Source organism: Ruditapes philippinarum, unplaced genomic scaffold (assembly GCF_026571515.1).
Source record: "Ruditapes philippinarum isolate M1 unplaced genomic scaffold, ASM2657151v2 ctg1339_1_1_1_1, whole genome shotgun sequence".
NCBI lineage: Eukaryota > Metazoa > Mollusca > Bivalvia > Venerida > Veneridae > Ruditapes > Ruditapes philippinarum.
Window position 1 is genome coordinate 220316 of NW_026855028.1, and position 14841 is coordinate 235156.

The window sequence follows — 14841 nt, forward strand, 5'->3', positions numbered from 1 at the left end:
TTTTGAAAAAAATATAATATATCAGAAATTCTGATATATTGGGACCTTGGTGGCAGAGATCTACGCCAAAGAATTAAGGGGAGATCACTGTGTGGAGATTGACGTGACTCACGTACGGCTAGAACTTTTGGCTAGCCGTACGGTCCCGTACGGCTAGCCACTTCCTTTATTTAAACCGGAACTTCCGCTTGGGAGAAGTCATTACTCGAATAAAAACGAAAACAAACATGTCTTCATTTTCGGACAGTAATCTTGCAAAGAAATTAAACGAATTAAACGGAACACAGCAAAGTATACAAACGCTTTCATTGTGGCTAATACATCATAGAAAACATTCCAAGACAATCGTTCAAGTTTGGCTCCGAGAGCTCAAAAAAGGTAAGTAAAATCGTGGCTCAATTTTGCACAGCTCAAGGGAAATAATCTGGTATATGTTTCTGTATCTGTATCTGTGTGAATACGTAGGAGGACCACTTCTGGTATATGTCCTACGGGGAGTGGAGGAACTCTAGTCGAGTTTCTGAAGGGCTGATTTGAAGCCCCCTATTGTAGCTGCATGCACAACTGAATCTTCCAGATGGTTCCAATCCTCAAGTGTTTTCACAAAGAAGGAGTTTTTAAATTGATTTGTTTGTGCGTTTATAGTTTTAAATGATCTAGTGTTATTGGCTACTCTTATAATGTTTGTGGTTTCACAGTCACTGAATCTCTTTGGTTTAATTAAGCGTCCTTCAACTTTCTGAGTCAGGTATTTATCAGGGTCCACTGCTGGCACCATACCCCCTGCTATCTTGTAGAGCATTACAAGGCGGTTGTAGGTCCTACGGTCTTGTAGTGAGTCGAGTTTCAGGCTGGTCAGCATATCTGTAACACATCCTGGTTTTCTTGACTTGTAGTCATTCATAATGAATCTTGCTCCTAATCTTTGTATATTTTCCAGTTTATCAATATCTTTTTTCAAGAACGGGTCCCAGATGATTGAAGCGTATTCTATTTTCGAACGTACAAGGACTATAAAGGCTGTTTTTCTACAATCTAGAGGGCAATGTTTCAAATTTCTTCTAAGAAAGCCCAGGGTTGAACTTGCTTTTTTACATATATTTGTAATATGGTTGGTCCATGTCAGATCGTTGGAGATAAGTACACCAAGATAAGGATTTGAGTCCACATGTTTTAAGATAGTATTATTGAGTTCATAGAAGTGTGATGTCTTGTTTTTGATGCTCAGTATATAGCATTTACCAGCGTTGAACCTCATTCCCCACTCTGACGCCCAGTTCTCAAGGCTTTTAAGGTCTTTTTGTAAAGTTATGTGATCTTTGTGGTTTTTAATTTCTCTATAGAGGAGGCAATCGTCTGCGAACAGTCTGACTTGTGATTTGACGCTTAATGGTAGGTCATTTATGTGACAAAGGAACATCAGAGGTCCTAGTACAGTACCTTGGGGCACGCCCGATTCAACATGGGTGCTCTTGGAATGTTCTCCCTCGACTACTATATATTCATTGTTCTCTCTTTCAAGAAGGACGACAGCCAGGTTAGTAGTTCTCCTTTTATTCCATAGTTCTCTATTTTCCAAAGCAGACGATCATGGGGGACGGTATCAAACGCCTTGGAGAAGTCCAGAATGGCGACGTCTACTTGCTGTTTTCTTTCGAAAGATGAAAGTAGGTCATGCATAGTTACTAGTAGTTGTGTTTCTGTTGAAAAACCGGAGCGAAAACCGTGGTTAAGTGATGTTAATATACGATGTTTTTCCAGGTGTTTAAGTAAGTGGCTGCATATGATGTGTTCTAATATCTTACTTGGAACTGATGTAAGACTCACTGGTCGATAGTTTTCGGCTGAGTGCCTGTCGCCTTTCTTGAAGACTGGGGTAACGTTTGCATCCCTCCAATCCCTTGGGAGTTCACCCGTGTCAATAGAGAGCTGGAAAATGCAACTTAGGCCATTCGCTAGTTCATTTGCACAGTTTTTGAGAATAATGTTTGGTAGGTTGTCTGGACCATTTGCTTTGTTAATGTTTATGTCTTTAAGTAGTTTCAGCACTCCATCTGGTTTTATAGAAAGTTTACTTATAGTAGGATATTTGTTTTTCTCTTTCATCTCAGGTAGATAATTACTGTTGTCTTTGGTGAATACTGATTTAAATTGATCTAGTAGTATTTCTGCTTTGCTTTTAGAGTCCGAGAAGAGATTTCCTTTCTTCTTTAGGGGAGCAATCCCAATGTTGTCCTGTTTTTTCGACTTGATGTAGTTCCAAAATGGTTTAGAGTTTTTCTTTTCCATACCCTCAGTGATGATCCTGTTTACATGGTCCCATTCAGCCCTGCGCATATCCCTCTTGCATTCTTTTTGGAATTGTTTGAATTTAGTCCATAATCCTGTTTTCTTTGCTTGTTTATAAAGCCTACCTTTTTTCTTTAGATTTTTTTTAAGGTTATGGTTGAGCCAGGGTAGTTTGTTGATGTGTCTTTGAATTTTCGATGGTACATTCTTTTCAATACTAGAATGAATTCGGTTTTTGAACAATGTCCATAGGTCTTCAATTTTGTGTGGTCCTGTATGAGACATAGTCTGTATCTCCTCGGACAGCTCGAGGCAGTCTTTTTTGATGGTTTCCCAGTCAGCTTTATTATATTTGTAAATTTTCCTAGGTTTCTTTTTTATATACGTGGGTTTGATTTCAGTGTCAATGACTACCATGTCGTGGTCTGATATGCCAGGTACGTTAGAGGATGCTTTCACAAGCGATGTATTTGTAGTAAAAGTCAGATCTAATAGGTTTCCTTGTCTTGTTGGTTCTCTGTGGATCTGTGTGAGATTGTGTTCTGATGTTATATCAATCAATTGTTGCTGTACAGTTCTGTCTTGGGCATCTTTGGTATTAACACACAGCCTATCCCATTCAATATCTGGGCAGTTAAAGTCACCACATAGTATAATTTCTTTTGGTTTACCTTCATTTATCAAGTCGAGTGATTTTTTCAGGTTATTTATGTCTTTAATGTTCCTTTTGGGCATATAGAAGGTGCTAACGTATATAGTTTTTAAGGATTTTACACATATTTTTGCCACTGAAAGTTCACAATCCGTCACAAATTCAACACATTCTGTGGAGGATAAGTCAGTATGTATGGCTATGAAAACACCACCTCCTTTAGTTTCTCTGTCATTTCTATAGATAACGTAATTTTCAGGGAATATTTCTGAAGATTTAATTGCATTTAGTGTTGGGTTTTTGCCTGGTTTTACTCCATGGAGCCAAGACTCTGTTCCACATATTACATCTGGTTTTATATAGTTCACAGCAGCTTTAAATTCCGAGGTTTTATCACGAATACTCCTGCAATTAACGTTAAGGATACGAAGGTTTTGTTTCTTTGGTAAGTTATATGGGTCCTCATGTAGAGTTGATTTTTTAGACCTGGTTCTGTGTAATGAGCTTATGGGTATACTGTTACTGGTGTTCGGCTGCTTAGGACTGCTGGTGTGGAGAGGGGAGAAGACTTCATTGTTTACTGAGTCTAGAGTACAATCTAGCATTGAGATTGGTTCAAAAGTATTGGATAACTGTAGTTCATAACTGTGGAATGTAAAACTATCACAATTTAAACTGTCACATTTACAACATTTCCATACTACGCTAGGTCTGTCTAGGTTTTTTCGGTCACCACTACACATAGATAAACAGGACTGATGGTACCAGATATCACAATCAAAACATTCTACTCCTTGCTGGGTCCATGTGACCGGCATGTCACACAATGCACATGGCCAAGTACTTTTATCACCTGGGCCAGGGTTCTGTTCAATGTCTCCAGCCAGTAATAGAATAAAGACAGGTAAAGTCTTCCTCGGGTCTAGGAAGGGCCTATTTCTATGGTGGAAAATTCCCATTGTGTTTAAGACACATTTCACACATCCCATGTTTGATATAATGTTTCTTGGGGTCTGTTGTTGGCTGTAGTTAATGGTTTTCTCAAGAAATACCAACAGTAAAAAGGAAACGAAAACTGGCGATAGAGTCGGCGCCATCTTGTAGCGTTGTGGGCAGGTGGGTGGGGTATGGTGCACAGCCTCGTGGGGTTTTAACGTTCACATGGTGATACCTGACTTACGTGAGCACAAAAAACATGTTTCTTATATTAAAAGGGATATTTGGCAAGTAATTGGTGTATTTAAAAGTCACTTGTAGTCAAGAAGTTAATTAAATAAGAGGATTTTTTATTCCCCTCGTGAAAAACACGACTTCTTCGCGCGCATGCGCACTCCACTCCCATATGTTTACCATATGGCATTACAAAAACGATCTATATTTTCATAAAAACATAATTTTACATAAAAATAATGTTTATCATGTATAAACGAATTTGCTGAAACATATTCTTGGTAAATCCTTAGCTGTTTGTTTGTTTGTCGTTGGAAATTAAAATTTGCATTCCTCTTTTAACTTAAAAAACTTTAAAATCTAATCAGTATTGAAAGCCAGTAAAATCAGTCCTGTTTACTGTATAAATATTGAGTTAAGATGATAATTGGAAATAGTGAAAGGGCATTGTATGATTTATTTGTTTCAAAACTTTAAATAAAGTGTAGTGTGGTTGAATACAATTTACAAATGTAGAGTGTTTAACTTTAACACTGGTTTTTTGCCTAACTTAATTTTTGAAGAGGTGTGATAGTGGTTTTGTTAATTTTATGTTACAAAGTAATTCAACGCAACACAGGGTTTCTACTAGGAACTTTTATTTAAGAGTCCCAGGGACTCATGCTTCTAAAATATGAGGGTCCCAAAGAAAAATATGAGGGTCTTAATCATTTGTTACTTTAAAGTAAGGTATTACTTATATATTGTCTAGGTTTAATTCTTTACATTTATATTCACGAATTCGAAAACCTAGCTAAACACCGTTTTCCGGTACTTTCTGTACATAGCTCTGGGGAATTTACCTAATGGAGTGTAATAGCGAACTCAATGTTTTCGGCCTTTTTTAAATTAAATTGAAATAAAACAGTTATTTCTTTATAAGAAAATAATTAAATATCATTGTATAAATAATTCCATACAAAAAATAAAATAAAAACACAAGTTTATGCAGAAAATAACCTTATTTATTATGGAAGATTCCACTACGTCTGTTTGAATTTTATTGATTTTCATTATAAACAATTTATTTTTTTGAATAATTTGCAATAGATATTAAATGAATATTTATAATTTTCAAAAACATCAATTTTTTTCACCTTAAACGGTTAAATAATGATAGAAAAATAGAAATATCTCGTAAATGTGTTATGTACTTCAGTTGGTGTAATTCCCCAGAGCTAAAACGGTAACGTACCGGAAAACGGTGTTTAGCTATGTTTTCGAAAAGGTCAATACATTGTTCAACTACATATACATTTTTATTGACCTTGTTAAATAAATCTTTAGACTCTTGATGACGGACCAATGTACTATTCTGGAAAATCAAACATCCATTTTCCTAGACAAATGGATTACTTTTTTGGTTGAGACGCAATGGTTGCATTTCATACCCGTAGTCTGCTCATTTTGGATGAGCCACGGGTTAGTACTTAGCCACTTTTCATTAAAACTATGTGATTTCTTTGGGGGAGCAGCCAACATGTTTTACAATTTATTTGCATAGCAACGCATAGACTGGGACGCTTTTTTAAGGTCAACTAAATTCTAGTTTGCGCCTTTTTATTCCATATTAAACTGTAATTAATTGAAAGGAAGATAACTCTGCTGTATTCAATATTAGGACCCCTCTACCAAATTACGTCATTTCCTTTAAAGAAGTGGAAGGAATTTCCAAATGACATTTACGGAGGAAAATTTAATTTGCGTCCCCGCGGATGCAGACTTAGAGTAACTGAGGGTCCTACGTTACTATTTTTGCGTCAAGGACGCAGGAAATGTGCGTCAATAGAAACCCTTGCAAACATTAAGTTCATTGACATAGGGTGTTTTTACCATCAATATTTTGTTTTTAGCAATTATGGTGCTAATATCATTGATGAATATGGATATATTGGGAAATGAATTGTTGTAACCACTAAAAATTGTAAATTAACAAATAACAAAAAGGATATGGTTTGGCCGATTCTCAAGTAAAAATATTAATCTCTATGTTTTAGTAACTCCTCCAAGACGTTTGATCTACATTTATCTTGCTAATGATGTCATACAAAACAGTAAAAAGAAAGGACCAGAATTCACAAAAGATTTTGGAACAGTTATGGGCGAGGCATTTGCTACAGGCTACAGGTAAGTAATCATGGCAAACTACTCTCTTTCTATGTGCATGTATTTTTCCATCTACTGCTATATAAAAGACCTGCAGTATCTAAATCTTCAGGTTTTTCTAATACTTAAAGTTACATTAAGAAAGTTTCCATTTGAAATCAGTTTATCACATACAGGTGCCACTTCATGACTCGGTAATCATGGTATTGTATTCCCAGCAGTGCATATGTATTGATGTGATGTAAAGTTATTTGCATTATACAAACATGCATTAAAGCATGTTACAACTTACACTATATGCTCATCAATAAAAAATCATTATTTCAACTGTAAACTGATATATTTGTGAGTGTGTGATAAATAAAACATTAAATTCATGTAGCTTCATTGCTAAATTTATTGAACTGGTAGACTACTTAAAATAATGCAAGCCCTTGTTTATAAAATAATATAATGTCAGCCAGAGGCTTATTCAATATCTTTTATATAAAAGTAACAGTTTTTGAATCTTTTGAATTGATTTTGGAACTCTAATCTTTATTTACAGAGAAGCTGGAGAAAAGCAGAGAGGTTCTCTTGACAGAATCCTCAACATTTGGGAAGATCGAGGCGTCTATACTAAAGACTTTATGAAGAATCTCAGGCAGAAAATAGCTGGAGGAGAAACAGCAGCTCATATAAAAGACGTGCTGAAAGATGACATACTAACGGCATGGAAGGAATCAAATCCTAAAAAAGAGTCCACTCCAAGGAAGGAAGAAAAGCCGAGAAAAGAGGCTCCGCAGAAAGAGCTGACTCCAAAAGAAGTTATCCCTCGTAAGAGAAGAAGAAAAGATGAGCCTGAACAATTAGCATTGAAAGTGGAGTTAGATTCAATGAAGCATGATGAATTAGGCACTTATGATGTAAGAAATGTAACAAATTAAAATATTATGTACATGTTCAGATAAGCCTGAAATCAACATAATAATGTGCTACTAGCTATTTTCCTTATTGTTTGTACATAGTTTAAATTAAGAATGTTTAGTTATCTCCCTTGCACAATGAATTTTCTGAAGATTGACGTTAGGAAATACAATGGATAATTTTTGTATATGCAAAATTAAATTAATAGAAGCAGATGGTCAATATACATACAATATGTTGTATAAACATGTATTTGAAATGATCTGTTAAATTTGAGTGATTAAGGTAGCATACACTACTTTTTGAAGCATCCTACCAAGGTTTCCATTAGTACAAGTTTTGGTGTCATTTACTCATGACTTCCAAATTTTAATGCTTTTTCTTCTTTACATATAAAATATAACTTCCAATTTTAGAGATTTCGCACTCTCTGACCTCAGTATTTTGAAACTTAATGGAAGCCCTGTCCTACTCAGTGTGTCAACTACTTTCTTGAGGCATACATTGTACAAATAAGTGTCTAAACTACTTCTCAGTGTGAAAACTACTTTTTTTACTAGAATCATTACTGTTAATAAGAAATGCATTGAAATAATATCAGTCCATCTTTGGATGTTTCTGCAAATAAAATGTCTCAGCCTAATGACCTCAACATTTTTTTGTAGCAGAAGCACCCCTTGATGTCGCCCAAGCCAGTGTGGTACCCTCGTAACTATCTTGTTTTTACTATAACTATTACATTATAATCATTAATGGGGAAGTAAGACTAAGAGATTATCTTCTAAATCATTCCATGCTTTGTGTTAAACTTAATAAAAGATATGAACTGTAAATATACATTTTCTATTGTTTTTCTTGACAGACTGAATCATTAATAAAGCGATTATCAGCATTAGAGAACTCCGCCTCATGTGATGCAGCCATACGGGAAAAGATCGCCAAGTTACCTCCGGAGGTCTCAGATATATCTCAGCTAGCTAAACTACATGGTAAGTTATATTTTAATTCTGTAAGCACTGATTTACGAACATGTGAGCCTGTGCCACTGCAGTAGATGGATTATGCTGATAGTTTCATTCTGGTAAAAAATACATGTCATAAAACAGCTACCAATTCAATGTCAACATCAAGAAATACATGAGAACATGAAAGTGCATGTGTTGATGCCATATATTCAATACCAAGGATGGCACAAAAAGAAGGCATAAAAGCCGACTTATTTCCATTGTGGTACTAAACTTTTAACTGTTACCTATTCAATACTAATATATTAACTATAATATTAACTGGGAAATGACTTTAGAATAAAGGAAGTTGCTTGTAAGTTGTAATGTTGTATGCATGCATATTTTTTTATGGTTGAGTGCACACCTACCTTCATAAATATATCTAACAACTGCTTCAGGGAATTCATTCTGTCACTTAATGGTCAACAGTATTGTTACTTTTGCTAATGTGTGGGTGGTCATGAGTTAAGCAGGATCTTTTCTGATTCATTTGCATCTTCCTGTTGCAAACTTAAAAATGATAATAAGATTTTCTGAACAATACAGTTACATGTATAACCTTGTGAATGATTAATTCTCCAGACAGATAAACAATTAAGTAAATCAATATGAAAAATTGCAACTGTTGTATCCAAATGACTTGAAAAAATTTGTGATCATTGTGTTGCATATTTCTCATTGTATGTATGCAATGAACAGTGCAGTATTATTATATTTCATTATGCTTAAGATGTTCCATTACAAAGTCATGCTGAAGAAATTTCACAATATCATGATTTATAGAAAATATAAATAATATATAATATTTAAAGAGGGATAAGCACTTTAGGTGGCAAACAACTAAATTTTCTTGGTGTCATGGTCACTCTGGTGATGCCCCTTTCATAGTGAACTTCATAAAATAAGAAAAATAAGGTGGCCATTTTTTTTCTTAGAAAATAAACCACATGACCAGATTTTAAAAAGTACTGTTACCTTTGTAACAGTACAGATTTCTTAGTTGCTTGGTACACTTGCATTGACAGTTTGAATAACACCCATTGTCCTGTTGGAAATTAAGATTACTAAAAGAGCCTGGGGTTATAATGAAAATGATTTATTACAGATAAAGATTCTGCCCGTCGTCTTTCAAACACGGTAGACAATGCGTGTATTCTACTGACAGATTACAACAAACGGCTAGCCGAGGAGTTAGACGAGAGAAAGAGTGTTGCAAAAATGTTACGGGCTTTCATAAATACACAAACTGAACAGCTTGGTCACGCTGAAAAACGACTACAGGTAAATTATAACTATCTTCATAGTTTAATGTATGTTTGATTATTTTATCAAATTAAGCCATTGATTCAAAACTATATTATAAAGGTACTCCACTGAGGTTTTATTGACATGAAGGAACTGGAAATAATTTTTCGAGATCAATGTTCCATTTGATGATGTATAGAACAAAAATTTCAGATCATAAATTCACTATATTTTTTTTCCAAAATGAATATACTTATTGTGAAAAATTACCCTATTAGGGCTCTAACCCACAATCTATGGGTTGTGAGGCAAACACCTTAACCACTAGGACATGGCTTCCATTAAAACATGACTTTTTTATGATAAAGAAAGGTCTTTTGTTTTGGCCTTTTTTTTTTACATATTTTCCAAAGTACTTATTTAAAATTATTGTTTCCCCAAAAATTTTCCCTCACATTAACGTATTTCGCCTTTTCATATTTATTGTATTTACCCTTTATTATATAGTTGAACTTTCCCGGTTTTCAGAAATTTTAAAAAACGTTATTGAAGAACCAGTGCAATTTTTTATTTTTTTATTTTACACAACATCCCCTTAAAAACCCCTTTTCATCATTTATTGGGATGGTATTTATTTTTTTTACAATTTGCTATTTTTTTGGAGTACAAGAAAAAAACTAGCCCCCAAAGGGGAATGTGGGCCGACATTTAAACTAAAGTCTCATATACAAATTTGGGTTTTGGGCCTTTCCCGGGCCCCCCTTTGCGGGCCTCGCACCTCACCTAAAATTTAATGATTTTTCTTCGGATGATTTGGGGAGGAATTAACTTCTTGTTTCACAAAAATTTGGGAAAATCGCACAATGATTTTTTATAGGACAGAAATATACCAGTTGAAAATTTAAACGTCCTATTGATTACTGTTTTGTTGTGAAGAGATACTGTAAATACATAGAAGTTTAATAGTTTAGTTTATACAAATTTTCATATTTCAATTGTGTCGGTAGCTATAAGCTTATTGAAACACTCTCAAATCCGTTCCTTGAACCAACCAGTACTAAGCAATGAGTTTGAAGTTTTTTGCTCAAGGAAACAATGACTTGCCCTTGACAGGATTTGAAGTCACACGGCCAGCAATCCTGAGATCACCAGTCCTATGTGTTAACCACTCGGACATGCCGCCTCTAAGTTTAGGAACCTATGCACCATGTGAATAAAACTATGATCCAGATGACAAACTTAATAAAAAAAAGACTTATCAAAATGTTAATGTTATTAAAACATTACTGAGACAAAAAAAAAGTTGAAAAACAACAATGATTGATCAAAATTATTATTTTTTGGATATATGCATGATCAGATGTCATAATTAAATGTGAATATTTGAAACTGGAAAAGTTATCCATTTTATGAAGAAGAAAAAAGCATGTTTGTGTGTCTCTTTAAGTTTATTACAAAATAATGCAAACACTAGATTTAAATGATTATATAAGAGTAATTATAACTGCTGAACAGTCTAATATAAAGGTTCAACAAGTAACAACGACATAGTCACTTTAGTACATTAATGGCCCTGGGTGAAATATATTACATTTAATTAACCCATTACTGCATAAAGGCGACAATATTTTCCTTCTCCAAGAAAGTTATATTACATTCATGTCATTGTACCCCACCGTAGGTCTTCTCGTCATGAAAATACAAATATTTAGATGAAATTGACAGGATTGCTTGTTAAAATTAACTGCAAAACTTATCTATAATTGGGTTTGCTTTCTTTTTCTCAAAGAAATGTTGTTTTTTCTATTACAGATGGAGATCTATAGAAGGGTTATTTAAGATGCAATATTTCAAGTGCTGATTTGCCATAAGATGATATTTGTTTCAAGGGAGACAATCATGCTAGTCATCTACTCAGATATTCATAATAGAGTTATCTCCCATTAATTGAATAGAAAGATCACATTGCCGGAGCAAAATATATTGTATAATATCTAGACAGCAGGAAATTCTGCAGATATTATTGTGTAACTTGAATAAATAATGGTATCTTGTGGTTTAGACAGGTAATATGTATGCAAATCAACATTTTATTTGTTTATACAAAAAAAGTTTGGGTTGAAAATCCAGTACAGTTTTGTTTTTTCAGTTTTACTCATCATTGAAATTGTGCATTATTTTTTTAATTTTTAAAATTCAGTGGCATTATATATATGCTTTGTGTGTTTCTGTGTTAGTATAAGTGAGTTTGAACCACAAAGTTTGTCAGTTTTGTAGTCATATTTCATTTCACATCACCAAACACAGTCTTTGTTATGTTGTCTATGGACAGATGTTGTCTTGACTTTGGCATTGTTTTGCATTAGTGAAAGAAAGTCAAATTTATGTTTGTCTGTTTTGTACGCCCACTGTATTGTTTATTTTTTAAGGAAAGAAAAGTACTACAGAACATTTTGGAACATTCATGAGAAAGTTCCATAGCAACAACTGTATGCCCCCTTTCATTTAATACTGTACACTATTTTCTAGAAAAAATCATTTAAAGAATGTTATTTAGCTTTTGATGGTATGGTAAAATCATTTACCACAATTATCTGTCATTTTGATTATTTAGTTTTCTTGATTTTTGTGATTTTTTTTAGAAAATTAAATGTCTGAGGTTATCTGAGGTTACTTCTAGCAGAGTTCTAGTTACTGCTTTTAACAGATATCGGCAGACCACTCACACACTGTGCATTCTCTAACAGTAACATGTGAAACTAAAAAGCATTGAAAGTCAGATAAAAACTGCATTCAAATACACAAATGCAAATTGTGATCAATTACAGTTACTTATGGTTTTATTTTTGTTTTAGTTACATGTACCAGTACTTCTTGATGAATGTATATGTATTTATGATTATTATGCTAAAATGGGAATCCATTGCATTGCAACAAAAACATTTTTTCACACTCAATCTTTGTTGGGTTTATAATGTAATTTATTGATATATCTTTATATGTCTCAAAATAGCAATCAAAATTACTTTGGATTTTTATGTTTATTTTCATTTATTTTATTTTTTTTAATTCCCCTTTCTCTTTCAGGGGTATCAATAATTTTCATTTTCTTCTTTGTTTTTTTGTTTTTTACACATTTTGTGCTAGAATCAAAACAGATGCATTTTCTTTGGTATTGAATTTTTCAATAAAATCCCAACAAGAAAATATGTTTCAAGGGGAGAGGTGGTCTAGTGGTGGCTGCCTCTCAACCCAGAGATCATTGGTTTGAGCCCTACTCAGTTCACGACCATGTTTCTTCATATGACACCAGTACTGGTTGGTTCCAGGAAGCAGACTCAAAAGTGCAAGAACTTGTTTCGCAATGGAGCTTAAAACAATATGTTTAAACCAAGAAATATGTTTGAAATAACCTTTTAATAATGTTGTCAAATTATTGTTAAATTAACAACTCAATTTACCATTCACCTGCTGGCGGCTACAGAATCTACCCATGAAACCAGTGTCACCTGATCATTGTCTGCACTGTGGGCTATTCAAAAAGTACATATTTTAGAGGGGGTTTTCCCCCTAAAAATGATGAATGGTTATGTCCAGATTGAAAGATGGACAAGTCCATTTTAAGATATTAAGAGTGGTTATATTGAAATCCCTTAGAATAACAATGGACTGGTCCAAATTCAAATCAGACTGGTCCATTATATAAATATAGGAGTGATAAGTTGTAATATGTTAACAGGTGTTAAAAATAATCTGGGGTTAGGATGGAAAATTTAATTTATATTAGGATTTTATTGTGTCTACTTGGAGAAGAATACCATCAAGGTTGTGTAACTATTTTAAAATACTCTTTCATACCATCATTTAAGTGGTTAACACATCAAAAACTAGTCAGCCTAGGATAGCTAGCAGTGTGGGTTCAAACCAAGTCTGGGGTGAGTCATTGTTTCCTTGAACAGGAAACTTTTCACTCATTGCTCAGTACTGGTTGGTTCTAGGAATGGATTCGAAAGTGTGTTTGTAAGGTTATAGCTTCCTACACAAACAAAAAAATAATCCTGTATAATCCAAACCGCCATTTATTATATCTCGTATCACATCTTTCCAATCTAGTTTGCAAGGTTAAGAAAGTTTAAAGTTTGAGCCATGTCACGACAAAACCAACATAATGGGTTTGCGACCAGCATGGATCCAGACCAGCCTGGGCCTCCGCGCAGTCTTATCAGGATCCATGCTGTTCGCTATCAGTTTCTCTACTTGTTATAGGGTTTGTAAGCGAACAGCATGGATCCTGATCAGACTGCGCGGTTGCGCAGGCTGGTCTGGATCCATGCTGGTCGCAAACACACTATGTTGGTTTTGTCGTGGCGCGGTTCATTTATAAGTTATCACACTTGTTAGGAACGTTTAAGTTTTGACTCAGAAAATGCATCTGTTTTGAACTCTCCTTTTTAATTCATATTTATATCCTTTTTTTTTTTAGATATTTTTATGTAGAAAGATTATGTTTATGCTAAAAGTGTAAAATGTATATAATTTCTTTTATATTTGGTTGTAAATTTGTGGGATTGTGAAGCTATTTTTTACTACTCTTTTTTTTTCTTTCTTTCCATATGTATAAAAATATTTAAATCAGTAAAAAAATTTAAAAGGGGTTGCATATATAAATCACATATATTTTCATTTTCACATTTATATAAGTAAACTTTATTGGTTGATTTTGTGAAAAAAAGTGTATTGTTTTTATTTATCAGTTGCATAAGATTAAAGGCACATTTCTTTAGTTGTTGTTAGTAAGCTTTGAAATTTGTCTGTATTCTTGAGACCAGTATTTGTTTTACAGTCAAACCTGTGATTAAAGGCCACCCAAAGGAGAGACCAGACCATTCATGATCTTTATAGACAAGTGGCCTTTATTCACAGTTGTTTTCTATTGTGTTTTTATCAATGAAGGTTTTTCAAAGAGTGGTCTTTATTTACAGGGTGGTCTTTGTTCAGAGGTGGTATTAACAAAGGTTTGACTGTAGTCTGTAATTCTTATTTTACTCTTTGGCATATAAACTTGAGCTGTATTAGAATTTAGAGGCATTTTGTAGTTTACCATTTTATATTGGGTTCCATGCAGAAGAGAGTTGGAAAAACTTTTTTTGTTTAGTAATTGTGCCTTGTTTAAACATTTTAGTTAGTTGCTTATGTTAATTGACAAAGTTATATATACATATAGATATGGCGTCACTGAACCAGGTGGTGATTTAATTTGTTAAGAAGTTATTTAGCACATATTGAAGAGGGTTAGTGTTCAAGTTAAATGGGAAGTTGATTATTTGGGATCAGTGTTCAAGTGAAGGGGGAAAGTTGATTGTTGAGGAAGTTGATGTTCAAGTTAAGTGGGAAGTTGATTGTTGGGAGTTAGCATTCAAGATAAGT

The 14841-nt window shown here is 33.9% G+C and overlaps 1 protein-coding gene across 1 annotated transcript; it reads left to right on the forward strand.

Moving 5' to 3' along the window:
• Positions 1–179: 179 nt before the first annotated feature.
• On the forward strand, positions 180–11253 carry LOC132741889 (regulation of nuclear pre-mRNA domain-containing protein 1A-like). Its single transcript, XM_060730154.1, has 6 exons — positions 180–378; positions 6148–6277; positions 6804–7161; positions 8025–8151; positions 9275–9450; positions 11227–11253. Exons 1-6 carry the CDS (start codon positions 228–230, stop codon positions 11251–11253), a joined length of 969 nt encoding a protein of 322 aa, XP_060586137.1. The 5' UTR covers positions 180–227.
• Positions 11254–14841: the final 3588 nt, after the last annotated feature.